At 42.5% G+C, this 27,005-nt stretch overlaps 1 protein-coding gene across 1 annotated transcript in view; it reads right to left on the reverse strand.

Annotated features, from left to right (window-relative positions):
- Positions 1 to 19,102: 19,102 nt before the first annotated feature.
- Kpna4 (karyopherin subunit alpha 4) overlaps positions 19,103 to 27,005 on the reverse strand; it is a 57,457-nt gene continuing 49,554 nt past the window's right edge. Inside the window, exons 15-18 of the mRNA XM_050147513.1 lie at positions 26,992 to 27,002; positions 25,710 to 25,807; positions 24,734 to 24,828; positions 19,103 to 21,952 (exon numbers count right to left, since the gene is read on the reverse strand). Of these exons, the coding sequence (XP_050003470.1) occupies positions 21,854 to 21,952; positions 24,734 to 24,828; positions 25,710 to 25,807; positions 26,992 to 27,002 (303 nt within the window). The 3' untranslated portion in view covers positions 19,103 to 21,853. The remainder of the gene's footprint in view (positions 21,953 to 24,733; positions 24,829 to 25,709; positions 25,808 to 26,991; positions 27,003 to 27,005) is intronic.

Raw genomic sequence — 27,005 nt, forward strand, 5'->3', positions numbered from 1 at the left:
CCATCCACTGCAAAAAGCAGCTTCTTTGAGGGTTGAGAGCTACACTTATGTGTGGGTATGAGGATAAATATTTAGAAAACAGTTGGAAATCATATTGGCTTAGGAAAATGGTAGAAAGGTCTCCTCTGGGGTCTATGGCCTCCGCAGTCATGAGTAGTTTGATCGGTTTCCGGTACCAGGCATGCAATTCTCCCCCGTTAAGTGGGACTTAAATCCAGGTAAAACTACCAATTGCTCCTCTTCCTTGGTAGCTGACCTAGCATCTTCTGAAACCGGAAGAACCAGGCCTCGGGAAGGCAGCTTCCAGGGCAGTGTCAGTTCTGTTCCTCTAAGGCCTGTATATGGTGTCTTCAGCAAGAGGCTCCTACCTTAAAATTCTGGGAGGCAACCACATTAGGTTGTATTGTTTTGTGGGTCTCTTAGACGCCCTTGTCGCCCTTGTCCGGGAGCTCAAGAACAGGATCCTCATGCTTGGCACTTGGGATTTTGTTGATAGTCTATGGTTCCTGGCATAAAGTAATTTAAGCTATATAACTAGGTATACACACACACATATATTATATGTATATAATATAAATATAAATATTATTTATATTTAAGGATAAATATAAATTATATTCCTTATGTCCTTTTCAAATATCAATGTCTTATAGCCTTCCTCTCTCCTCTTCCTCTCTTACCTATACAGGCTTTAAGGGGACAGCGAAAGGACAAAATCAGCTTGCTGTGTAATTGGTATGTTGTTCTTCAAATGACCAGTTACTGTGTTGAAAACAAGTCATGATTTCAGCCACCTGCCAAAGAACAATCGCAGGTCTATTACCCTTAAACAAAAAGATGTTTGTTACAGCCAGACAATGCTGGCAGAGATGAGTCCGCCTTGTGACGGCTTCATCACCACACACGGCCATTCCTTCCTCCTCCCCCACATTTCCAGAGGAAAGCGAGGTCTATTTGCTTTTCCATATAGAGCAGCTCAGCATTTCTTGAACCAGCTCCTGACTTCCTTATTCATAGACTCAAGCTGTTCTCACTAAAACAAACGCAGTTCCTTCTCTAGTAAGAATTGCAGTGTGGGAGAGACGCTGTGTTTGCTTAATCGTAACAAAAAGATGGCCTTGGCAGTTTGTGTGTTTACAACTCTCCTTTGCAGTAAAAACTGATAACTGTCAGAACATTGAAACCCCCACGACTCCTACAACTGCTCCACCGCAGCTTCGCTCTGGATCCTGGAGCTTCCAGTTCACTCGCGCTTAGGAATTCTCATGCGTAAAGTCCGCTCGATCCAACTCAAAACTGGGGGAACAAACAATGCCAAGTTCAAAGCAAGACTGTTGTCTGATTCAAAGATCCGAGAGTAGGTCTAGGAAGATGGCTTAGTGGGCAACTGTGGTTGCTATCAAGTCTGATGGCCGGAGTCTGATCCCCCGAATCCCCTGGTAGAAAAGAGAACCAGCTCCCAAAAGTGGTGCCTTCACCTCCCCTGTGCTTCCCAACATGCCATGCCCACTAAATTTTAAAAAATTATACCCCAGAATTACTTTTAAGGTTCCCAAAGTTACTGTAAAATTTCAAAATATTTCTCGGCATATTTTAATAATTTCGGTTTCTTTATAAAATATACATGAGCAAGTTGTAATTACAAGGTAAGCAAGATTTAGCTTTGTGTCACCCTTCCAAATTGTAATTCATCTGAAAATTCAGCAATCAATACTGTTTAAACCATGTTGACTCTTCCTCGGAAATTATGTTTAGAGTTAGTCCATGAACCAGACCTCCAAATAAAAATAAGAATCACTAATTTCATGGGCCTATTTATAATTATAAAACAGAAAGCAGATCCTGGGGCTAGAGAGATGGCCCAGAGGTCCTGAGTTCAATTCCCAGCAACCGCACGCACAGTGGCTCATAACTATCTATAATGAGATTTGGTGCCCTACATGGCAGAACACTGTATATATAATGAAGAAAGAAATCTTTTATAAAAAATGGCCAATTTATGGGACTGATCTATAAATAAAGAGAAAGAAGAGGTTTTAGTAGGCAACTTTCTAAAGAATTACTTGTTTATTTCCTGGGCATTGGTGTTTTGCCTGCATATATATGAATACATTGTATATAGTGCATATATATATGCATATAATGTGTGTGAGACAGTGACAGGTCCTCTGTGAACTGGAGCTACAGACAGTTGTAAGCCATCGCGTGGGTGCTGGGAATTGAACCAGCGTCCTCTGGAAGAATAGCCAGTGTTCTTAACTGCTGAGCCATCTCTCCAGGCCCTAGTATAAAACTTTTCATTTGTACAAAAAGAAACAGGAAATGGATGCCAAACCCATAAGGTGACTGCTCGGCAGAGGACGGCTGAGACCCTGATGAAGGAGACATTTGTATAGCTTAATGATAAGGAAGCAAAAGATCAGAGCGAGTGTGGATACTTACAAGATAATTCTGAAAAGTTGTATTTGAAAGAGCTGGAACTCTGCACACCAGTTTTAGCTTTAGTCCCTGGTTGAGCTGTATTTGTGTGTGTTAACTGACCCTGGGGCCCTACGTCGTGAACAGCTTGGAATGGCACTCAGTGTCCTACCCTTTGTTAGCCGGCTGTCCACGGTGCCATTGAAGTCCACGCATGCGCCGTAGAGGGGAACCATCACGTGATGGGTAATTTCGGATGTCAGCTTGGCAGGGCCTAGAATCACCTGGGTAGAGTTTCGGTGAGGGATTGTCTGGATCAGGTTGGACTGCAGGCATGCCTGTGAGGGATTGCCTTAATGAGGATAACTGGAGTGGAAAGACCAACCCCAAACGTGGGTGACGGCATTCCCCGGGCTGCGCCCTGGCCTGGATGAGAACAGAGCAGCGCGGCCTGTGGTGTCACGCTTTGCTTTTGACTAGGATGCAGTGTGCCCAGCCTCCTCCCAAGGTCCGGGTGCCCTTGACTTCCTCGCCGGGATGAGCTACACGCTTGAACTGCGAGCTGGAAGAAGGCCTTTCTCCCCGTGTTGCTTCTCGTTGGGATATTTTATCATAACAGCTGGGGGGAAACGTAAGACACGTCACCAAGTGAAGTCTGTCCACCCACACAGCGGAATCCATCACAAACTTGTGCTTGAAGCTTGTTAAAATAAACTTGTTACAAGACAGGTTAGTTCAGTTCAGTTTCAAACAACACACTAGCAAGGTTATGGTCTCTGTTCCCTGCCAGCGCAGTAAAGTTAAACTTCATTTCTATTTTTAATCTGTAAACATTTTATTTAAATTTTATTTATTGGGCGGGGGGTAACATGGGCCACAGCACCCTTGTGGAGGCCGGAGGAAAATACACAGGAGTTGGTTCTCTTCTTCTGCCTTGTGCTACTTGGATTAAACTCAGTCCTTAGGCCTGACAACGTGAACCTTTACCTGCTGGGCGGGTTCAGCGGGACTGTGTTTTCATCTTTACTACACAGCCCTGATAACCTTGTCCCCTTTACACACACACACACACACACACACACACACACACACACACACACACACAATAAATTCATGAAGCAGTTGAAACTAAAGTATAAAATAAAACCTGTCTTTGAAAAGTGTTTTTTGATTTAAGAAGTAATGAGTATAGTGTCCCTGGCATCTGCACCTGGGAAGCAGAGGCAGGCCAATCTCTGAGTTCAAGGACGGCCTGATCTACAAACTGAATTCTAGAGCAGCCAGGTCTTATGTAGAGAGAGCCTGTCTCAAAAGGGGGGGGGGGAGGAAGGAAGGAAGGAAGGAAGGAAGGAAGGAAGGAAGGAAGGAAGGAAGGAAGGAGTCACAATGGAACTTAAAAAAAGCCATCGGTTTAGATGGAGATTTCAATAGTCCTCCTTCTTAGAGACAACCACTGCTCCTGGTGAGATGTGCCCTAGGGTAAGATGGGAGAAGCTGGACCAAAGAGCTAGGGGCTAGCCTGGAAAACAAAGACTTTGCCCTAAAGGAGTGGGCACTGTAAGAGGACTTGGTGGGTAAGACACCTGCTGCCAAGCCTGATGCTCTGAGTCTTGAAATCCACATGGTAGAGGAGAACTAACTCCTGCGAGTTGTTCTCGGATCTCCACACGTGCTGCACATGCAAGCAACCATCCACATGCGCAGACATGAAACAAATAACTACATTCAAAAAAGGACGTTTAAAGCTGGGCAGTGGTGGCGCAAGCCTTTAACCCCAGCACTCAGGAGGCAGAGGCAGGTGGACCTTTGTGAGTTCAAGCCCAGCCTGGTCTACAGAGTGAGTTCCAGGACAGCCAGGACTACACTGAGAAACCCTGCTCTCACACACACACCCTCAAAAAAGGTTTTTTTTTTTTAAAGTGTTTTGGGGGAAAATAAAACCATGATGCACACAGAAACTACCTTTGGAAAACACAGGAAGAGGAACAGGACAGTGGGCTGTATTTCTGGTCTCCCAGTCACGGCTTGTCCCCCTAGACTTAGGAACACATGTACCACACACACGTACTTCAAGCCCCTGTTCTGTCTTCCCAGCGTTCCCCTGTGGATTGCTGATGTCTGTGAGATGTAGAGCTGCTCAGCTGTATCTCATCTCACTAAAGAGCGATGGGAACATTTGTCTTCACCAGCTCCTGGGGACGGTGACAAGAGCACAGAAATCAGCAGAGGCACACAAACCCCACTTAGTCCATCTATCCATCCATGTATCCATCTGTCTATTTATTTATCATCTATCCATCCATCTATCATCTATCTATCATTTATTTACTATTCCTTGACTTTTATTCATTTTGGTTTTGTTGTTGTTTTGAGACAGGGTCTCTCTACATATCCCTGGCTGTCCTGGAACTACCTCCTGTAGATTAGGCTGGCCTCGAACTCACAGAGATCCACCCACCGGCCTCTGCCTCCTGGCTGCTGGGATTAAAGGTGTGCACCACTGCTGCCTGGTTTATCCCCTGGATTTTAAAGTGCATCTCTTCTGTCTTGACGCTTTTGGAATAGAATCTCACTGTGTAACCCAGTGGGGGCTCACACTTAGAATCCTTCTGCCTTCTTTTCCTTGCTGTTGGAATTGTAGGCACATTCCACCAACTGGCTGAAATTCTTGTAACACAACCTCCATCCAAATTGGTGAACGTTCACTCCCCGAAGAGTTCTGAAGATGCCCGTGAGTCTCAGTTTCATTTGTGGCGTATCTGTTTCACCCTTGTGTCATCCCGGAAGGCAGAGTTCAAGCCCATGTCTAGACTCCGTGAACAATCCCTTCATCCCAAGTGTCACCTATTTCAAACTGCAGCCAAAGCCTGGGGATCATATTTCTGGCATCTAGCATTCCCGTTGCTTTCGGCTTTGTCTCCAGGACACCCTTTCTGGAATACCAAAGTCTTCCCATCGCTTGCTCAGGCAGTACCCTCCTTTATGTAAGCAGGGAGTTCTCAAAATGCAATCTCGAAACCTGCAGCATCTGCTCCAACCAGAAGGTGTGTGCAGACTCTTGGGTTGTACCCAAACCCAGTGAGTCAGGAACTCTGGGGGATGGTGGGCAGTGATATGTCTTCATGGGTTAGCCAGAGCGGTTCTGATGTGTACTAAGGTTCAAAATCTTCGGCACTAACACCCAGACTTAATCTCTACCCCACGGCTGTCAAGATGGCTCAGCAGGCAAAGGTGATGATTGCCTTCAAGCATCATGTTCTGAGTTTGAGGGACAGGCTCCACATGGTAGAGAGCAAGAACCGACCCCCAGAGTGACACGTGGGGCCCAGCCATCCGAGTTCTGACCCAGATGCACGCAGCTCCTCACACTCACACCACACACATACAAAGTTAGATAAATAAATGAATACATGCAATGAAAATTTTTACTCCATATCTGCCAAAGAAACCTTCCCAAAAAGGAATGTTAGCAACACCTACAAAGAGAATATACCTCTAGCTTGCTTTGCTTCCTTTGTCCATTTGTTTCTTGCTTTTCTTATTCCTTTTCTCTGACCAAACACTTTCTCTTCCTTGCTATGGAATGCAGAGGAGGAGCCAGCACCTAACCATCCCCTTAGCCACACCCTGATCGACAGGGTTGCCAAGCCACTCTCGGAAACCTGGGTGGACCCAGCCTGTGGGTACCTGATAGGCAGGGAAGTCGCGATAACACAGCTAGGTCTGCACGGGCAACAGCATGGGAGGAGAGCGAGTGTGCTATGAACTAGCAAACGCTGGAAGCTAAGAAGACAAGATGAATAAAGACGGTTGCTCTGCACCTGGAGATTTCTGACTTACCTTAGAGAAGAAGGGAAGAAGCAGGAAAGGCAGTGCTGGCAACACAGCACCCACACTGGATGCTAGCAGACTCGGGCCATGGATACAGTCTCCATTCCACAGAAGAGCCTCCACCCCGTGGAACCTTCTGCTCTCCCAAGACTGAGCAAGGTCTGGGACTTCTTAGGCTCAGGTTCCCTTAAAGCACAGCAGGTTCTGCTTAGTTCTTCTGCCGCTCCTAATCCCTCTCTTCCTCCGAGTCCCTATGCCCCTTGGTGACTGCAGAGACAGGCTCAGCCTCTAATTCCCCTGGCTTTCTTTCTCTGACAATATTCTAACAATTCCGATTTCCTCTCAAACTTCCTTTCCAGCCGAGACCTTGGACTTCTATTTCCAAGAAAGCAAAACCATCTCTTCTTGAAGCTTTCCTCTACTTCCCAGAAGTGGGCTTTACCCCGTGAGGAGCCCAGTCTCCTCCAAAATACACACTACTCTTTCTCCCACACCCAAGTGGCCCAGTCCCACCAGCTGTGGACACAGGCGCTGCCCAGCAATTTGACTGTGTTCCTTAGTTCCTATCACCAGCAACACCTTATCCCTAACCTTACTCCAGGATGACTTGTGGCCACAGGAAGTGACCACATATGCCCTTGGTCCCCTGTAGAAATTCTAAAGAGAACACGACTCCTGTAAGCCAAGGGAGGCTGGTACTGATGCTGACTGGTTGCCCAGGGGTCCTAGGTGTTGCTTGAAATGAGACCTAGCTTGGGCCTATTTGTGGTGCAAGACTTTAATTTCAGCACTCAGGAGGCAGAGGGGGGCAGACCTCTGTGAGTTCAAGGCCAGTCTGGTCTGCACAGCTAGTTTCAAGACAGTCAAGGCTGTTACACAGTAAAACCCTGTCTCCAAAAGCCAAAAAAGAAAAGAGAGAAAGAAAGAGAGGAAGGAGGAGGAGGAGGAGGAGGAGAAGGAGGAAGAGGAGGAGGGAGGGAGGGAAGAAGGAAGGAAAGATTTAAGGAAGGAAAAAAGGAAGGAAAGATGGAAAGAAGGAAGGAAGTGTAGTGATAGGAGCGGCGAGGCTGCGTTCCCTGGCACCCGGCTGCCCGCATGGCTAGCTTATGCCCCAAAATAATTACACGGAAACTGTATTCTTTTAAACACTGCCTGACCCGGCTAGTTCCAGCCTCTTATTGGCTAGCTCTTACATATTGACCCAACCCATTTCTAATAATCTGTGTAGCCCACGAGGTGGCTTACCAGAAAAGATCTTAACCTGTGTCTGTCTGGAGTGGGAGAATCATGGCGACTCTCTGACTTGGCTTCTTTCTCCCAGCATTCTGTTCTGTCTACTCCGCCTACCTAATTTTCTGTCCTATGAGGGCCAAGGCAGTTTCTTTATTAGTTAACCAATGAAAGCAACAGATAAGATACAAGACCCACCTCCATCAAGGAAGGAAGGAAGAAGGAAGGAAGGAAGGAAGGAAGGAAGGAAGGAAGGAAGGAAGGAAGGAAGGAAGGAAGGAAGGAAGGAAAGAAGGAAGGAAGAAAACCTCAAGAAGCCATGGGTTCATGCCCCAGGACACACGTCTGTCCTTCTGTCCTTCAGACCTCCAAGTCTCAAGTCCATCCTTAGCCAGGCTCTATGGCTTCTATCTAAATCTGTTTCCTTTCCTTTATCTTCATCTGTTTAGTACACCCACGTGGCAAGGCCTGCTTTCTTGTTCAGACCCAGACAGCTGGCACTGTGTGTGCCCTTCAGCAATGTGAATGGGTTCCAGAGGCTGGGGCTACTGAGCTCCACTAACTGTCCATCTCTAACCATCTCGGGCCTTACAAAGGTTTTAGCCAGCTCAGTTAGACACTCAGCATTTGGGAGATCTCCAGGATCTTCCTCTTTCCTCTTTGGGACCTGAAGGGAGGCTTGGCTTGCTCAGTGGTGGAGTTATCAGCTTAGCATGTGCAAGGCTCGCACTGGTTTAAATGCACTGTGAGAGAGGGCGTGTGAGGTAATGCAATGTTGCCTAGGCTCAAGTCATCCTCCTGCTTCAGCCCCCAAGCAGCTGCTTCACGACGCACACACACCACCATTCTGTGTGCAAGTCCCCATAGTGATGCTCCTCTCCGTGGCCCTGTCTTCCTTTTACCCTGTGCATTCCCCTTGGCCAATTACTCGGGAGCCCTGGAGCTTCAGCTACTGGATATGTGGAAGTCTCAATTCGTAGCTGTAGTTCACACCTCTCTCTTTTCCTTCAGAGCCGTGTAGGAACCCGCTCTCTACACATCACATTCGTTATGAGTGTCTCCAGGTACCTGCTTAAGTGTGTCCTAACTCCTAGTTCCTCCCACCAACTCGATCTTCACCTATGGCCTCCATTCATAGTGAGCGACATCATCACCCTTCATCATTTTTACCCAAGAATTGAGCTCGCTCTCTCTCTCTCTCTCTCTCTCTCTCTCTCTCTCTCTCCCCCCCCCCCCAGCACCAGTAAACTAACAAGATCCAGAATCAGGTCCTGGTCTTGTGGTTTGTGCGGAGGACTGGCCTGGAGTTCCTGTGTAGCCAGTTTTCTCACCTGCTGTTTCGCTTCCCCTCGAGACTGTTCCACTCTGTTTCTCATATAGCAATCCAGAAGGTGACAGCTTCACCCCTCAAATGGACAGCCACTTGAAGCTGAGGAGGCCATTAAGTTTAGCCAGTGACCCCAGAGGCTAGCTTGGCTCCAAGTCACACTAGTGACATTTTTCACCTCCCTGTAGTCAGGGTGGTCTGCTCCCCTTTCTTTCTTCCAGCCCCCAGTGCTGGGGATCACACTCAAGGCGTTGTCCAAGTTAGGCAAGTGTTCAACCACCACATCCACCCAACCCCAAGAGCAGCCTTCCTAAAGCACAGAATTTGTCAGGTCTCTGTCTTGCTCTGAATCTTCTTCCGGCTCCCAATCAGCTAAAACATCTCTTCAAGTCCTAACTCCACATCCCTCTCTAGTCTCCATACTCTTTCTTGCCTTCACACCCCACCTTCTCTCCATGTTCTAACTACACCACAAAGGCGTTCCTCTGTGACTGCCTGGAGGTCGACCAGATGTCCTTGCCCTTCTGCTAGCACCCTGCACCTTTCCTGCACTGTGCCAGAAGCCTGAGAACAGAACTGGGCCTGAACTGTGTGTGCACAGAGTGACACCCTAAATGGTTTATTAAGAATGGCCAAGAGAATTCATCAGCATTGGTGGCAGCACACAAAACTAGAGAGAATGAACTGGTCCTCTGTGCTGCACTAACCTGATCTGTTCACCCGACAAATGGGAGCACCCATCCCTGAATCCTTTCCAGTCCAAGGGACCCGCTCTGCCAGCCTCTGGAGACCCTGGAAGTTCTCTAGGAATCAGTGAGGTTGATATGTGTGAGGACTGCTGCGCATATTCATCTGCACACAGAGACAGCTATCTTTTGGTTACTTTAAAAACCTCTTCATTTAGAGACTGAAGAGCTCCTCCTCTCCTGCCATGAGAGGTCAGGGACATCTCTCTGGAGGACGGAGGGTGTGTGAAACCCTATGCCTCCCTTCTCCCTGCCTTCCTCCTGTGTTCTCCCTCCTCCATCCCCACTCATTAGCCTCCAGAACAGAACAGATACAGTGTTTATTTCAAGGCTGGAAAAGAAGGCGGGAAGGTGCTGGAGAGGTCGGCACATGAGGCCTGACAGGCCAGCTCTTGAATCCGTCCTTTCAAGATTGTACTGATCTTCCCAGACCACAGTCACCAAGCAAAAATTGGTTTAGTCATCGTGAGGAAAATGGGTTATGTGACTGCTGTACTTTATACTGCATAGTGACTCCAAATGGAAGCGATGCTAATAAATGACCCGATCCAAGAAGAAAGAGGACAATTTTCCCACTGAAAAGAGCATAAGGGAACGTAGTCAGCGTTACACACTTCTCATCCTGGAACTCTGCTGCTGTGTTCAGGTTTTAAAGGAAGCCTCACACCAAAGTGATTGCTCCAATTAAGGTTCTTGTGAGGAAGAGGGTTTTGCAGTTCAAAGTCCTGCTAATAACTGGTGGTCATATTAAAGTGAGCCATCAGTTGCTGACCTATTAAGGTGTTGTATACTTTGTGGGCAGAGGAAAGCCTATGCTAGTGAACCCTCTTCCATGCACCTGCTTGTTCTTCAGTTTGAGGGAAGCTATCATGAAAGTAAGCACACACACATACACACCCCTTCCCTGTATATGATCTAAATAACATAACCATTGCTGTTTTTGTTTCTGTGGTTCTTTCCCTTCTGTAAAAATCTATTTTTTTCTTAAAAAGGAAATATTTAAAGAATCTGTTATTATTTTAATTTAATTTAACCTATTTAACTTCTTTTCCATGCACTGACTTCTTAAGAATACCTCAGTAAACATTGTAAGCAAGGGAGTGGAGAGAACTATTAATGAGCTCAATCTTTATGCCTTTTGTTGTTCATGCTACAGTTAGAGCATAATATCCAAAGTTGGTAAAAAAAATCAGAAGCATAAAAAGTAAAAAAAAAAAAAAAAAAGCCAGGTGTGGTGACGTGTCTTCAATCCCAGCACTTGGGAGGGAGGGGCAGTCTGATCTACAGAGTGAGTTTCAAGACAGCTGGAACTACACAGAGAAACCCTATCTCAAAACAAAACAAAACAACAAAACAAAAACAAAACAACAACAAAAACCCCAAACAACAAACTAAGAAAAGTAAAGCTACCAGGTATGGTGGTACATACCTTTAACCCCAGCATAGGAGGCAGGGGCAGAGGCAGGTGGATCTCTTGTGTTCTCTTGTGTTTGAGGTCAGCCTGGGCTACAGAGTGAGTTTCAGACCAGCCAGGGATACACAATGAGACTCAGACCAAAAACAAGGACGCAAACAACTACAGAGAGATGGTGGTAAATCATCTAAAGTTTTGGATGTAGCCTTGTAGGCGACGAGAGTGGGAGGAGAGGAAGGAAGGTGGAGACATTTCATGACCCACCTTTCAAGCTATTTCTCTTTCCTCACATGGGTCTGGAGTTCTTTAGTGGAAGAAAACAAAGGCAATAACACAGAGAACAAAGATACAAAGAAATAAAGAGAAAATATGTGGCTCCCCCAAGATGCTATCATGTATGAAAATATATTTCACGTTTTCAATCCTCAGTTGTGTTCTTAGAAAATACAAACAACACTGGGTGGTGGTGGCGATTGCCGCAGGTGGATCTTTGTGAGTTAGAGGCCAGCTTGGTCTACAAGAGCTAGTTCCAGGACAGCCAGGACTGTGACACAGAGAAACCCTGTCTCAAAAAACAAAAACAAAATACAAGCACGGGACATTATAAATTTGCAAAGTAGGTTTCTATATAAAGCCTTTACTACTGCCACCTTGTGGTGGCAAAATAACTATGGAGGCAAACACTGGCATGAGCCAAACTTTAAAAACTTCGTGCTGTGTAGTAATGCAAGCCTGTTATCACAGCAGCAGGGAGGCAGGAGGAGGCGGGTGGTTTCAGGTTAGAGGCCAGTGTGGTGTACATAATGCATTTCAAGCCAATGTAGAGACTCTGTCTCAAAAAATCAAAACCCAGTAAGATTTAATAGTCCGTCTTCACAATTCCTGTTTCTTCTTAAACATCTATGTAAAACTGACCTATTTATTACATTTCTCTAAAAAGCTGTTTAACTTTCAATTTAAACCCCGTTTCTGTTCACCTCCCCCCCCAATATCCATCCGAGGGCAAGTGATCTACCATCGAGTTACCCTTCAGTTCCCAGCAGCTGCATTTTAATAAGAAAAGTATAAATCATGCTGGCATTGCAGCACATGATGGGGCAGGTCTGAAGCCAGCTTGGGATATCAGGTGAAGCCTTGTCTCAAAAAACAACAAAAAAGTAACAGTACAATTAGCTTCTCACTTTTCAGATGTAGTTCTGTGAATTTTACAAGAAAACATAACAATCGAAATTTACTTATCCATTCTCCCTGGAGGTCCTATAGGCCCCCTACAGTCATCTGCTTCTGCCTTTCTGCTGCATGGAAACGCTGCTCAGTGGCTTTCCACATCATCCTATTACAGTGTGGCATGCAATCAGCACAGTGTGATGCCTTTGGACCCGCTGCCTCCACTGCATAACCTTTCTTGAAATGTACTCACGTGTATCCCTTTCTTCTTACAGGAGCGTGCTGGTCCATCATGTCGATGGGCCACCTGAATGCACTGCCTCCAGTTAGACCAACTGACGTACACAACTGCAAGGATTCGAGCACTGTTTTATTTTTTGGCTAAAGATTTATTATAAATCTTTAAATATATATATATATATTTATTTACTATGTATACAGCGTTCTGCCTGCATGTAAGCCTGCGTGCCAGAAGAGGGTGTCAAAGGTTGGGCACAAAGTATTTTATGTGGAATGTTTTCAATACTCTTGAGCATATTATCTAGGAGTGGGGTTGCATGATTGCAAAGTGAAGTGCACATATAATTTCCTAAGAAACTGCAATACTACTTTCAAAACAAGTGGTATGTAGTATTCCTTCAGGCATCTTTAGCAGCAGCAAGCAGATTTAATGGCGGGAGTGTCTAAACATTTTTTTACACATTTCTTGTGTTGGACATCGCTGGGAGGTGGTGGCGTTGCATGGCTCTAATCCCAGCACTCATGAGGAAGAGGCAGGCAGATCTCAGTGAGTTTGAGGTCAGCCTGGTCTACAAGAGCTAGTTCCAGGACAGCCAGGGCTGCTACCACAGAGACCCTCTCTTGAAAACAAAACAAAACAAAACCAACCAACCAAAACAAAACAAAAAAGAGAAACATCAGCTACAATACACGAAATATGTATTTTCTGCTCCCATCTTTTATGAGGAGTCTATGTGGTGTTGGTCATTTTAAATTGGTTTTCTAGTTGAGTGTATATATTGCCATTTCACTGATTTCCTGCTTCATTTAAAATTTTCTCTGCCTTAACTTGGAAAATCAAGTTAGTTAGTCCTTGGACAAAGTCTGTAAATATCTTCATTACTTCTCTGTGACATCCACACAAGAATTTTTTTTTTTTTTTTTTTTTTTTTTTTTTTTTTTTTTTACTGCTCTGTAGAGAAAGCATGTCCTGAAAGCACAAGATAATCCCCAGGGCTACTTGGTTCTGCGACCAAATGGTCCTGTACTGTTAAAGCGAGGATAAAGCGTAACACTGAGCTGGCTTATGAAGGACCAAGTGTTGATACAGTGTCAAAGCAGGACAAACTGGATTTGGAGCTTTGAGACAAAACTTGCTGACCCTCCCCGGCCCCCATGTTGTAGGTCGTTCCACTTCACCTCACAACTTCATACTGCCATACTTGGGAGCACCTTTACGACCAACTGCTCTCAGTTGCCTCTCTAGGGTTCTTGTCTCAATAGTGCCCTACACCCAAGATGACAGGTTTAAAGGACCAAATCGACATCCCTTCACTTAAAACTCCCAAAGGATCATGTATTCCTCAGCCTAGGTCCATCCCACTGCTCCTGCTGCCGGCTTTTAGGCTCACTCCTGAGTCCTCCGCTTCCTCGTAACTCTTCTACTTCGTGTCTGGGCTAACTATTCAACCTCTCCTCTCCATACATTAGTTCATTAGAGGATGTGTAGGGATGGAGGTTTGGATAAGTGGTAGAGCACTTGTTAGCAGGTAGAAGGCCCTGGTTTGTTTTGCAACCCTAATGAAGACCGAAAAAAAAAATCAAAGAATGTTTTATGTTCCTGGCAATAGCCTACACTCTATTATCAGCAATATCAACACTACCCCCAACCGAGACAGAGTCTCATGTAGCTTTGTCTGTCCTGGAACTCACCATGTAGACCAGATTGGTCTGGAACTCAAGAGATCTGTTTGCCTCTGCCTCTAAAGTGCTGGATTAAAGGCATGTATACTCAAATATAAGAAATTCTGCATGACTCAGTTCCTATTTTTGGTAGAGGGTCCTGAATCCAGGGCCTTGTGCATATTAAGCAGTGCTCTATCATTGAAGTACAACTATATCATGTATTTCTTTTTGTTTTACAGAAAGCAGAGGGCAGAGGCTGGTTATAATAGAGCACACCTATAATCCTAGCACTTGGGAGGTGGAGGAAGGTTCTCAATTTGGGATCATGCTTAGTCACAAAGCAAATCCTCATCTAAGAAAAGAGTGGAAAGCCACAGACCTGAAGCAGGAGCAGTGCATTTAAGTGGCTAGAGGCAGAGTCTTTTTGATTACTGTGCACTGCCATCCAGGCAGACTTATAACTGTGTAGTGATGTGGTCAATCAGCATTCCACCATCAATCAGTTCCATACTATACCAACTACTCTCCTTTATGATTTGGGTTCTTTGTGCCAAATGTATTATAATGGAAAATTAAAAGGACACTTTAAAAAACTGAACTGTGCCATTAGTTTTAGAACACACAAGGTTGCCTGTTTCATGGCATAGAACCTGGTACTTGTAAAACACACAAGGATCCATTTCCATATCCTGTGAACACCAGACATCCAGTCTGGACATGAAGAAAAGCAAACAAGCAGTCACTTACTAAGGGATAATGTCTTTTTCCTTCCTAGACTGCAGACGTAGTGAGGCAAAGTTTAAAAATTCCAAGCTGAAAAGACTTTTAGGTAGTCATGTGACAAGTTGCATCATTATCACACACTTTTATTGAGTGCCCATAGAATTCCCGGCACGGCACGTTCATGGTGTTTACATAGCTTTGCTGATATGCTGACCTTGCCCTTAAGGAGCTTACAATCTAGCTGGAGAGACGAGAAACGCAGGTGTGAAAGCAATGAGTGAACAGACACTACAGACTGAAAATTCACCATCAACAGAAAACACATATTGCAAAATGAGTTAATGCAGGATGGCAAGGATGGTAGATAGCCTTGGCTGTATTCCTGACTTCCTGAAGGACAGATTTAAAATAGGCAAGGGACAAGAGTGAAGTTAAAAAACCCAGGATACAAACGAGGTAAGTTCTCCCTTCCTTCCTGTACCTGGGGCACAAGGACTACAGGGGTAGTGGTAACGGGGAGACAGTTTGCAGGACTCTTAGCACCTCCAACCAGTGGAGCTGGATGACAACAAAGCTACCATGTAGATGACAATCCTAAACTGGTTCAAAGGAGAATACAAAAGCTTTTCTGCGTCAGCTCTATTACATATATAATGCTTCAGGTTAAATGTTTAGGATGGCTAGAGATGCCACCATGTCCAAGACCAGTAGGCCAGTTATGAAAATACACATGTGGCAGAGTTACATGGGTGGCGTAGCTCCAATACTGGAAGTTACTGGATTTGTTGAAGACTTCATCCGTTTATGAAGGAAGTACATTGGCAAATCAAAAGGGAAACAGCTAGAGGTAGAAGCTATTCAGAATAACCTGATGGCTATGTTTCATGTGGAACTGAACAGAGGCAAAACCCTTAACACTGTAAGAGATGATATCTAGTACAGCCAGTACATCCCCACTGACTGTGAGTTAAATTATGGAAACTTCCCATTATTCTTTGGAAAAAGACTCTTTGTAGCCAAGTTGGAGAGTTAAATAGTGTTACTGTATCCCCAAACAGTAAAAAGGCAGGCTTGGGATGTAGCTCAGCATGCTCAACACACATACACCCAAGCAAACACACACTAAAATGGCAGCTGTATACTAATGAGAAAGGGCTCAGCAGGATGGAGAGGCACTGAGGAAACTATCTGGAAGGCAAATCACTACGGGCTGATTCCAAGATAAAATCATGGAGATTATTAGATATTATTAACAGCTTTTTCAAATTAGGAGCAAAAGCAGATTGGAGCAATCTTTGGGTAAAATTAGCAACTATAGTCAAAGAGTTCATTAGCTACAGATGTTTGTGTCCTACTAAGTCTTTTTCCCATTCAGAGGCGACAACTTAATCCAGTGGTATTTATCCGTGGGGCATTTGGTACGTGGTAAGATTAGACAAGGTCATTAGAGCCTCCAAGATGACGTGTTTGTGGGCCAAGAAGATACCCAGCAAAAGGACATATATATTCATATAAGCACCCTACTTCTTGTCATGTGATTGCCAGAGGACAGCAAACACTAGATGCAGCCCCTTGGATCCAAGGTGAATGTCTTTAAAACTTACTCAGCCCGACGTATTCAATTATTAAGAGAAAATAAAAACCAGACTAACAGCTATCCAGAAGTCAAACACAGTTAGGCAATAAAGACACAGGCTTTAAGGTTTTTTGGAGTGTGTGGACATACATGGAGGTCAGAGGCCCAACTCAGGTCATCAGGCTTGGAGTTAAGTACCTTTACCCTGTGAGCCACACTACCAGGCCAAAACTGCTTCACAAAAATTACAAGCAGAAGAACCAAGAGTTTGAAAAAGCTAAGTAACTTGGGGTGGGCAGGATAGTTTCAGATATAAGGGAGATGAAAGCTGTGGAGAAAAGGCAAGAAACAGAGCAGAGAGAATCAGCAACAAGGGACCGCTGCAGCCCCATGGTGGGAGGCACTCTCCTGTATACTCAGCTGGCCTCGCAAAGCAGAAGCTATTATGCCAGGAAAAAAAAAAGGCAACTTGATACAGACATCGGGAGCAAAATTTCTGTTATTTCAAAGGCCCTGTTATTTTTTATAACTATTCAAGTTTAATGAAATTTCTAGGTTAAGTCTCCAGGGGAAAACCTGTTAATTCTATTTTTTCCATGACTATTGCAATATTTAATAATAATAATAAAAAGTTCAGTAGACAACTACTTCTGATCACAGTGCTTGGCTTTACAGCATTCTTCCCCCCACCCCCCTTTTTTTGGTTTTTCGAGACAGGGTTTCTCTGTAGCTTTGAAACCTATCCTGGAACTCACTGTGTAGACCAGGCTGGCCTCGAACTCACGGAGATCCACCTTCCCCTGCCTCTCAAGTGCTGGGATTAAAGGGTTGCGGCATCACAGCACAGCTACAGCATTCTTTACAGAGTTAGTGTGCACTACACAGGAAAACGCAGTGCATGTGCCTGTAAGCTCAGCTTCCATGAAGGCTGAGGCATGAAGAGGGTTATGAGCAGAGAAAGGAGACAGAGACTTGTCTCAGCAACACAGGAAGAACTCGTTTTTAAAAAGGGTTGCATTATTGCCTCCAATGTGCACTGTGATTTAGACACCTGTGCAACATTTACCTATGTATTTTAAAAAAAAGCACACGACTACTCGTGTAAACACACACACACACACAGTCTTTCTCTCGTACATATATTTGCAGTGCTAGGATAATATCCAAGGCTCTTCACATTCCAGGCAAGTGTCATAAAACTGAACTGTATCCTCAAGCCTAAAAAGAACATGTTTTAGTAATGGGTTATTTAAGAAGCTTAACATCAAAGTGTTCAAATTTTTAGGCATCGATTTGCTAGTAAAGTATTTGGATAATACTGAATAGCTACCTGGATTTTCTAATATTAAATTATTGGGTGACATTTAATAAATCTTGCCAATAAGAAACCAAGTAAAAAGGGTGTAAGAGTACGCAGATATTTAGGATTCTAATATAGCAAAAATTTAAAAATAAATTTTACACATTAAAAAGTTTGATTAAAGATGTGCTTATTTGCATAAACTTTTTTCTTGCAGTGGTTTACAAATTTAAATAATAACTGAAAACATTACATGACAGTGGAAGTAAAAGTCTAGGCCTTAACTCAGTCCTTAACATGTAACTTTGGACTAATCCTCTTTTCATAACTCTAAGTCTAAGAGGGTTAGGACAGATCAATTTATTCTGTAATTTAGGAACTCTTACTAATTCCAACACTACTACATGTAAACTGCATGTATATGTACTTTGAGGGTAAACTAAACTAGAAGTTTTGATGGGTTCTTACAGGTAATCTTAATGAGAATCTTAGCTTATACTGTGTGGGAGTAATCATTTTTAAATTATCCCCATTCTGGTATTTGGTAGTTTCATGACGTGTAGAAAGTACAACGGCCCCCAACACTATCTGGCATACGTACACACAGAGGACAGGACCTGCCAATCTAACAGATGAATCCTTCTGGAATGGACCAGAATGCACCAAATGGGAAAGAATTTTGCAACTGTAATAAGTGTACCTATTTAGCTTGAAGTTTAATCAAAGGGAACTTACCCTGGGGTATGAGGGACCTAACCTCATCAAGCCAGCCCTTTAAAAGAGGGCACCGGCCTCCCCTGAGATCCCAAAGTTTCCTGGTAGTCTTGAAGAAACAAGTGGCCAGGAAAGGATTGTGTTGCACAAGCGCAGAGAGCAAGAGCCCCCACTTCAGATAAAACGGTAGCCTTGTAAGGCCCTGAGTAGAGGATCTAGCCAAACTTTAACTAGATTCCTGACTCACAGAAACTGTGAAACAGCAAACACATGTCATGTTCTAGGGCAACAAACGTGAGGTAATTAGTTATTAGTCTTAAAAGACAAAACTTCATTTATTTCTAACTTTTTGTTGGAAAAGAGTGTTCTGTAAGTTATACTGATGTTACAACAAACGCACGTTCATCCTATGAAGTATAGTCAAGGTAAACCTAACTAGACCCTCCCAGGTACATTTTAATGATGTGTAGATAGTTCCAAATATAGAAATGCTTTAGATTTGGCCAAGCACAATGTGGAAAATACCAGTTCCACCATACCACATGGCTACTGATGCCTTTCAAAATTACAAAATGAAACATAAATGAAATTGAGGCAGGATTTCTCTGTGCAGTCCTGACTATCTTGCACTCATTCTTTACACCAGGCTGGCCTCTAGAGGTCCTCCACCTGCCTCTGCCGGGATTAGCGGCATGCACCACCATGGTCCGCTATGATGAACAGTGTATTCTAGACAAGGTCTACTCACACATCTTAACACAGTATTTTTATTTTTGTAGCACTTGAGAAGGGCTTGGTGTTAAACATGGCAGTTTAAGAACATGAAAAATAATAACAGTTAGCTTATTAGACTTATTACCCTATTTCCCCCTTATCAGATATAATGGTTTTTGTTAAAATTCCGTTTCCTAGGTCACTGAAGAATTTAAAAAAAGTTGTTATTTGGGACACATTTTAGATATAGAAAAGCACACCTTAGAATTATAGAAAAAAAAATCAATGTCCCATAGTGATCATAGTTAGAAACAAGTATTTAGACATTCAGGTAGCCCTTAGAGATATGAATATTGTTCCCACACATTTTTTTTTTTAATTCCTGAAGCAGGGTCTCATGACAATATAACCAAGGCTGTATTTGAACGAGGTGACTCTCCTGCCTCAGCTTTCTGAGAGCTAGGATCACAGGCATATGACACCATGCTAAGCTACCTGCCAGAATTCTTTATATACAGGTACCTATTACAAGCTCACTGATTACTGTTTAATTAAAAAATAGTAATCATATAAGGGAGTATATGCTCACCTTCCCAGAATCCACACTTTCTGCAATAAATAGGCCTTGTATGCAATCTATCATTTGGAGCTACATGTTGGCTACGACAGTATTTAAAATATAGCTCAAGCTGTTTCTTAATCCTACTGACTTGGGAAAGTGAAGGAAGGTCAAAACCTTGGTGTCAACTGGGAGAAGGTGCAAGTGTAGATGGTGTCAACCGCACAAATCCTGTGGACGGCAATGCTAACATGCCCAGAACCAAGTTACAGCTTTTATGACGTCTTATGCTGGTTCTAGAAAAAGGCTTAAGGCAGACAAGAAGCTAACAGAAGCCACAGAGGTATGTTCTAACTTAATATTAGATAGAAAAAGAAATCCACACATCACACACACACCCCATGTAAAACATTGCTTTAAGTTTTAATGTTTATTTCCCCAAGACAGCCTAGCCTGTATTCTACTTGGATAAATTTTACAAGCTAGTTTCCTGCTGCTTCTAGTTTTAAACTTTAACCATGTTTTTGATGACAAGGAATGCTGCAAAAATACTCTAGTTCAACAAAGAGTTATGATCACAAAATAATTTTTATCCATTCTACAGTGTTTCAGAATTACCAGTTGATTTTTAAACACAAAGTAGATATAGATGCTAATGGTGGCTAACCTGGTATGTTTTTTATAGCAAACTGTTGTTCATGCAACACTTGTGCTCAAAGGGGAAGGCACAGGAGTTCCTACAATGAGCCACCTTATAAAGAGTTCCTTTTGTACAAATTAATTTATGACATATTTAATTTAGTGTGCGTAACCTCACAACTGAGGCATTATTCCAATCTATAAAAACCACTTGCATAACTTTTATGCAAGTTTTAAAAATACAAAGTTTTCTCCCTAAAGTGGCTCAAAATAGATTGTTCATGGCTGCCTACATCTAAGATAAAAAGATTCTAAAACAATTCAACAGATTAGGCATATTATTGAAGGTGTTCAAACCATTACTTGATTTGTACATCTACTCAAACCCCTTCATCGGTCTTTATTCAGCAGTACATATGCACCAAATTCCATTTCAGAAGCTTCCATATCATTTTCATAGAAAACAAAGTCTGAAAACAAGTTAACATTTCAACACAGCACGGTATTCTATCACAACTGAAACTTCTCTTCTTTACAGGACTCAACAAAATCTAAAAATGAACTATGCTGTAGATTTACCTCATGCAAAGATCTTTATGTTATCTCTGAAAATGAAAAGAATGGCTTTTAAAGCACATTTTATACTATTATGGCAACTTGTGTACTGCAACACAGTCTACTGTGAGGGAAATTTATGATTTTTTTTCATGCAAAAATCTACACAAATTAGTTTTGATGATATGGAAAGCTTTTCATAACATCAAACACTCATCTGGTGCAAATGCACACGGAAACCTTCCTGAAGTTTTCTGACTTGAGAAGCAACTAAAAAAGCCATACTAGGTAAATAAAAACTAAATTAAAATAAAAGGGGGGGGGAGGGTAGAGGGAGAATAGAAAACACAGGCTGCAGAGTAAACCAATGTCTGCTGCTAAACCGGTCTTTGTTTTCATGTCCAGTGTACATTAACACTTGTGATCTCACTTTGATGATCTACTAGGTTTGTTATCAGCCCCCTGAAGGCGAATCAAGCTTGCATGCGTCCACATACAGCACCACAACCACACTCTCGACACAGTCACTCCAGGACGGCATGCGTGAAGAGCCCTAGATTGGAAAGATGAACCTGGCTCTCTACCACGGAGCCAGACACTCACTCACCACTGTCCACTCACACTGCTTCTCAGCAAGCCTGGGCTCATTTCCCTTGACTTCCATGGGCATCGCTTTCATGCTTACAAGGCTTGATGACGACAGCACTTCACTTCCCTCCATTGACAGAGGGAGTCAATGCTCCTTCTCAGGCACCAATACCTGTGACCTGTAGCCCCTTTACTTTCAACCTAAATAAGCATTCATGTCAACTTTTCCTTACATTGCCACTCATTCTCACTCGCACCCACTCGCCACCCTGACCTCATTTGGGCATATTCTGCGATTCCAAATGAAATCTTCACATTTTCTCTCCCGATTTAATGCAGCAGCAGATCCCATGAGCCAAGCTTGATGGATCAAACCTTTTTATATATATGTGTATATATATATATATGTCTCAGTGCTGCATTGTACCTAGCTTCCACAACATCTTTCTAAAACTGGAACCCCTCAGTTGGTACATTGGCAGATGAATTGAAACCAAATGTTCCACCTTGAACTGCCTCTGGAACAAGGCTAGGATCTTCATCAATCTGAAAGAAAAGACAAAAAAAAATTAATGTGATGATTAGCTTTAAGGTATATAAAAACTGAAGAAAATAAGAATATACACGATAGAAACATTACAGAATAGTAAACTAGAAATGACCTCAGATTCCAAACTGAAAAAGTAAATGGTGGTACTTAATGTAATTTCTCTCGTACTTAGGAAAGCAAAGGTACTGGCATTAAATTAAAAAAATGAAGTTTCAGGCATGGTGGCACAGTCTGTGACCTTAGCACTTGGAAGGGAAGGCAGAAGGATTACTGTACACTTTCTGCTTCATCTACATAGTGAGTTCTAGGACAACCAGTGCCACAAAGTAAGAAAGACTCTTGGCTCAAAAACCAGAACCAGCCGGGCGGCGGTGGTGGCGCACGCCTTTAATCCCAGCACTGGGAGGCAGAGGCAGGCGGATCTCTGTGAGTTTGAGACCAGCCTGGTCTACATAGCTAGTTCCAGGACAGGCTCCAAAGCCACAGAGAAACCCTGCCTCGAAAAACAAAAAACAAAAACAAAACAAAACAAAACAAAAAAAACAGAACCAAAAACCTCAAACAAACAAACGACATTAGCAGAAAGTAAATGTTCTAATTATAGTTTTGGAATGTACAAGCTATGGCTATGTTATTCCTAATTACAAACTGAGACTTCCAAACTTTCAATTTAAGACACAATTAGCTGGGTGGCAGTGCACGCCTTTAATCCCAGCACTTGGAAGGCAGAGGTAGGTGGATCTGAGAGTCTGAGGCCAGCCTAGTCCACACAAAGAGAATCTGCCTACAAAACAACAACAACAACAACAAAAACCCCAAAAACATGATTACAGCTATTTATCCTTAAGGAATATGCTTTGTCTGGATTTTTTTTTCTGATGTATTTAACTTCATATTTAAATAGGATTTAGTGTGGGCATTTCTCTTTCTATTTTTCTATTTGTTTAGATTATCATGTGGGTGCTGGGTCCGCTCTAAGAGTAAGTACTCTTAACTGCTGAGTGAACTCTCCAGCCTATCTTCCTATACTTGTGTGTATTTATTTATTCACTTGTTCATTGTGTCTATGTGTGTGTGTGTGTGTGGAGGGGGTTATTTGCCAAATGGTACACACGTGGAGGTCAGAGTACAACTGGGAGAGTTAGTGCTTTCTTTCTGTCATGTAGGCTGATTCAGGGACTGAATTCAGACTGTCAGTCTTTCCCCTATGAGCCAATTTGCTCGTCCTAGTGAGGACATTTCTAGAGGCTTATGGTTTTCTTTCTCTAATACGTTACTCTTTTTGGTAATGTAAAATGTGGTATGAAACTTAGTTCTTGTTTAAAAAAAAAAAAAACAAAACTAAACTAAAACACCCTACTTTATGTTATATGCATGGGTATTTAGCCTGAATGTATGTTTGTGATCCACATGTGTGCTTAGCATGGAGTCCAGAACCAGGTGCCAGTGCCCTGGAACTGGAGTTACAGATGGTTGAGTCACTAAGTGGGAGCTGGGAGTTGAACCTGGGTCCTCTGCACGAGGAGCTACTGCTCTTAACCCCCTGAGCCATCTCTCCAGCCCCAAAATTTATTTCTTGAAAAGTTGGGGAAAAAATTCACATACAGTGTAGTGGTAACATGTCTTACAGCCTGAGCACTCGGAAAGCTAAGTAGGGAGACTGCATACAGTTCAAGGACAGCCAGGCACATATAGCAAAACATTTTCTAACAAAACCCAAACAAACAAACAACTCTTTAATTTTAACTACTATTTAGTGAAACTCTAAATATATTTTTGTGTACTGTTCCATATATTGCATAATACCTTATATTTTGAGGATATATTATGCTCATCTTGTCTCTACCTGATTTGCTTTTAACCAGCAATAAAAAAATGACATTTGAAAATATGGACTAATTAATTTAAGTCACAAAGGGTTTTTTGCAGGTTATACTACTATTAGTAGTTTTGCTTGCTTGTTTTTTTGTTTTTTAAATTTCTTACTTTTCCCCCAAAACAAGGTTTCTCTATAGCTTTAGGGTCTGTACTGGAACTAGCTCTTATAGACCAGGCAGGTATCACACTCAGAGATCCGCCTGCATCTGCCTCTTGAGTGCTGGGACTAAAGGCATGCACCACCACCACCCGGCTGCTTGCTTATTTTTTGACTTTTTTTTTTTTTTTTTTTTTTTGAGACCGGTCTCTCGTAGCCCTGGAAGACCTTGAATTCACTACGAAGCCAAAGACAGTCTCCAACTCCTGGTCTTCTGCATTAGCTTTGTAAACAGTGGGTTATAGTTGAGCACCATCACACTTAGTGCAACTGTTTTTTATTTTGTTTACAGACAGTGTTATTATTGCCAATTTAAAAGTGTGAGAACTTAGCTGGGCAGTAGTGGCATGCGCACTTAATCCCAGACCACGAGAGGCAGAGGTAAGCTGATCTTTGTAAATTCAAGGCCAGTCTAGTCTACACTACAGAACAAGTTCTAGGACAACCAGGGCTACAGAGAAACCAAAAAGAAAAACAACAACAAAACAGCAACAATAGTATGAGCACTAGAAATGAGCTTATCTAGTATAACAAAATTTCTTATCTTTTTGTTATTGAGTTAATATCTTAAAAGAATTTAAAAAAATACCAAAATTTGTTTTCAAAAAAGTAACATTACTATCACATCTATGTTAGCTGTATTGCATAAAATTATACACATGTATACATCCTAGTTTTCTGTACTCTGTCATCCACACTTGCTTTTAGCACAGGAAACTATAAACATATTATGTATAAGTACATCGTCTGAAGAGAAGAACTGGTCAATGATCTCATAGGCCAATTTGTAGATGTCTTCATTTTCATGATTCTGAAGTTGTTCAATTTTCTCCAGTCCTGCAAGAAATTTATGAAGTGAACAATGGTAATTAATGTGTAGAAGTTACAATAACTTTGAAACACATAATACAATCTTCATACTCTAAAATTGCTGGGTTATGTCTTTGGCACCTACTGTACTGATGAATCCTAACTAAGATTTCATAAAGAATACATTTACTTTAAAAAGACTAACAATCTGAGCAACAGCATGCAAATATGTAAATTAATAATGTAGCAAATAAGTAAATTATAGCTCCAGTGTTCACAAAAATAATGCAAAATTATTTCTGATTATTAAACATAGATAAGCACATTCTCCCCTTTCTAGCATCTGCCCAGCCTTTTCTGAGTTAATACATATGAAAAAAACCTGAAGATCCTGGCAATAAATACAATTATTCTATGACACTCACTGAAAACAATCTGGTCAAGCAGAGTATCTCAGGGGAAGGAAAACTGACCCTTAGAATGCTCATTAGATCTTAGGCAGGACTCACTCATCTGCTTTACAGAAGTCATTCGAGGACTGCTGCAACGAAGGGCAGTTACTTGTCCCATTTTGTTGGACATTTCTATTAGGGTAATTAGCACATTAAATCAGTTCATATTTCTATTTAAGACTAAACTACATGCCTGAGGGGCTGTTTTGTTTACCACTGTCTTCCTACTACCTTAGCAGGGTGCCTTCACTACATGGCAACAATCCAGTTACCTAAGAATATACAGAGGGTTAAACAGGGCTGAATGTATGTATAGAGTATGGTATACTTTATTGTTACTCCATTATCTATGACAGAAAAATACAGAAGAGCTATATTACTCAGAAAATAAACGTAGTTACAAAAAAAAAAAAAAAAAACCACTAATGTGTATATAACACTTCATAATAAACGTACCACCACACTCCTCTATGAGATTGGCTATGGTTTCCGCCTCATCTTCAGCCATTTTTAATATATTACTTAGCCCATCANCACAAAAAACCGTGTCTTTCCTAAGAAAAATGAGTAAAGGAAGTTAAGAATTACATTATTGAATCAGCCAAGAGGATGACTGATATTTTTTTACATACTATGATTACTCTAGTCACAGTATCTACTGGCCCCACGCTGTGCTGTTTTAGCATTCTCAAGCAAGATTAAGAGGCTATTTTTCAAGGCAACAGAGGAAAACACCAGGTGTGCTAGCTTCTCGCCCTACTCTTCCATCCCTTGGGACAGGGTCCGCAGTAAACTTGGAGCTCAACATTTCTCACCCAAGCTGGAAGATCCTCCTGCCTCCCCTGTCCACAGTGCTGGAATAACAGTGTAAGCAGCAATACCTGGCTTTTTACATGGGTACTGGGGGACTGAAATCAGGTCCTCATGCTGTGTAGCAAGTGTTCTTACCCACAAAGCTATCTCCGCAGTCCCATGTTTGCATTTAAATTCAGTTTTTTTTTTTAAAAAAAAAAAAGCATTATCAGGGGGCTGGAGAGATGGCTTAGTGGTTAAGAGCACTGGCTGTTCCTCCAGAGGACCCAGGTTCAATTCCCAGCACCCACACGACAGCTAACAACTATCTGATACCTTCACACCAATCCACATAAAATAAAGTTAAATAAATTGTTATCAGCTGCCACTTGGCTCTTTGTTTATCTTCATTATTATTTTTTGGATGAGCGGAGATGGTTAGTGTCAGTGTTGCTCCGCATATGCGCGCACTGCTAAGCTCCGCCACTGACTTTAATACCTCTGCCCCTAGCATTCTTCACCCTGCTTCCCAGTCCCAATTACGTGACTGAGTTTAACTTCTCCTTTGTTTTGTTGTTAGTGAATTTGTTTGCAGTTATTCATTATTAAGGAGAATCTCTAATGTGATTTCTTTCTGTCATATTAATTTTAAAAGCCTGTTATCTCTCAATACTGTTTTTAAAAAAGTTCCCTCATTGTAGGAGTTGATCTTATTCCAGATTAGAAAATTCTTTTTTTTTTTTTTTTTTTTTTTTTTGGTTTTCGAGACAGGGTTTCTCTGTGGTTTTTGGAGCCTGTCCTGGAACTAGCTCTTGTAGACCAGGCTGGTCTCGAGCTCACAGAGATCCGCCTGCCTCTGCCTCCCAAGTGCTAGGATTAAAGGCGAACTAACTTCTTTTTAATGTGGCAAGTTTATTTTCCTGAAAATTTGTGTGTGTGTGCGCACGCAGGGGATGACTA

This window comes from Alexandromys fortis, unplaced genomic scaffold (genome assembly GCF_014885135.2).
Source record: "Alexandromys fortis isolate MF-2015 unplaced genomic scaffold, M_Fortis_MF-2015_v1.1 scaffold_53, whole genome shotgun sequence".
Classification (NCBI taxonomy): Eukaryota; Metazoa; Chordata; class Mammalia; order Rodentia; family Cricetidae; genus Alexandromys; species Alexandromys fortis.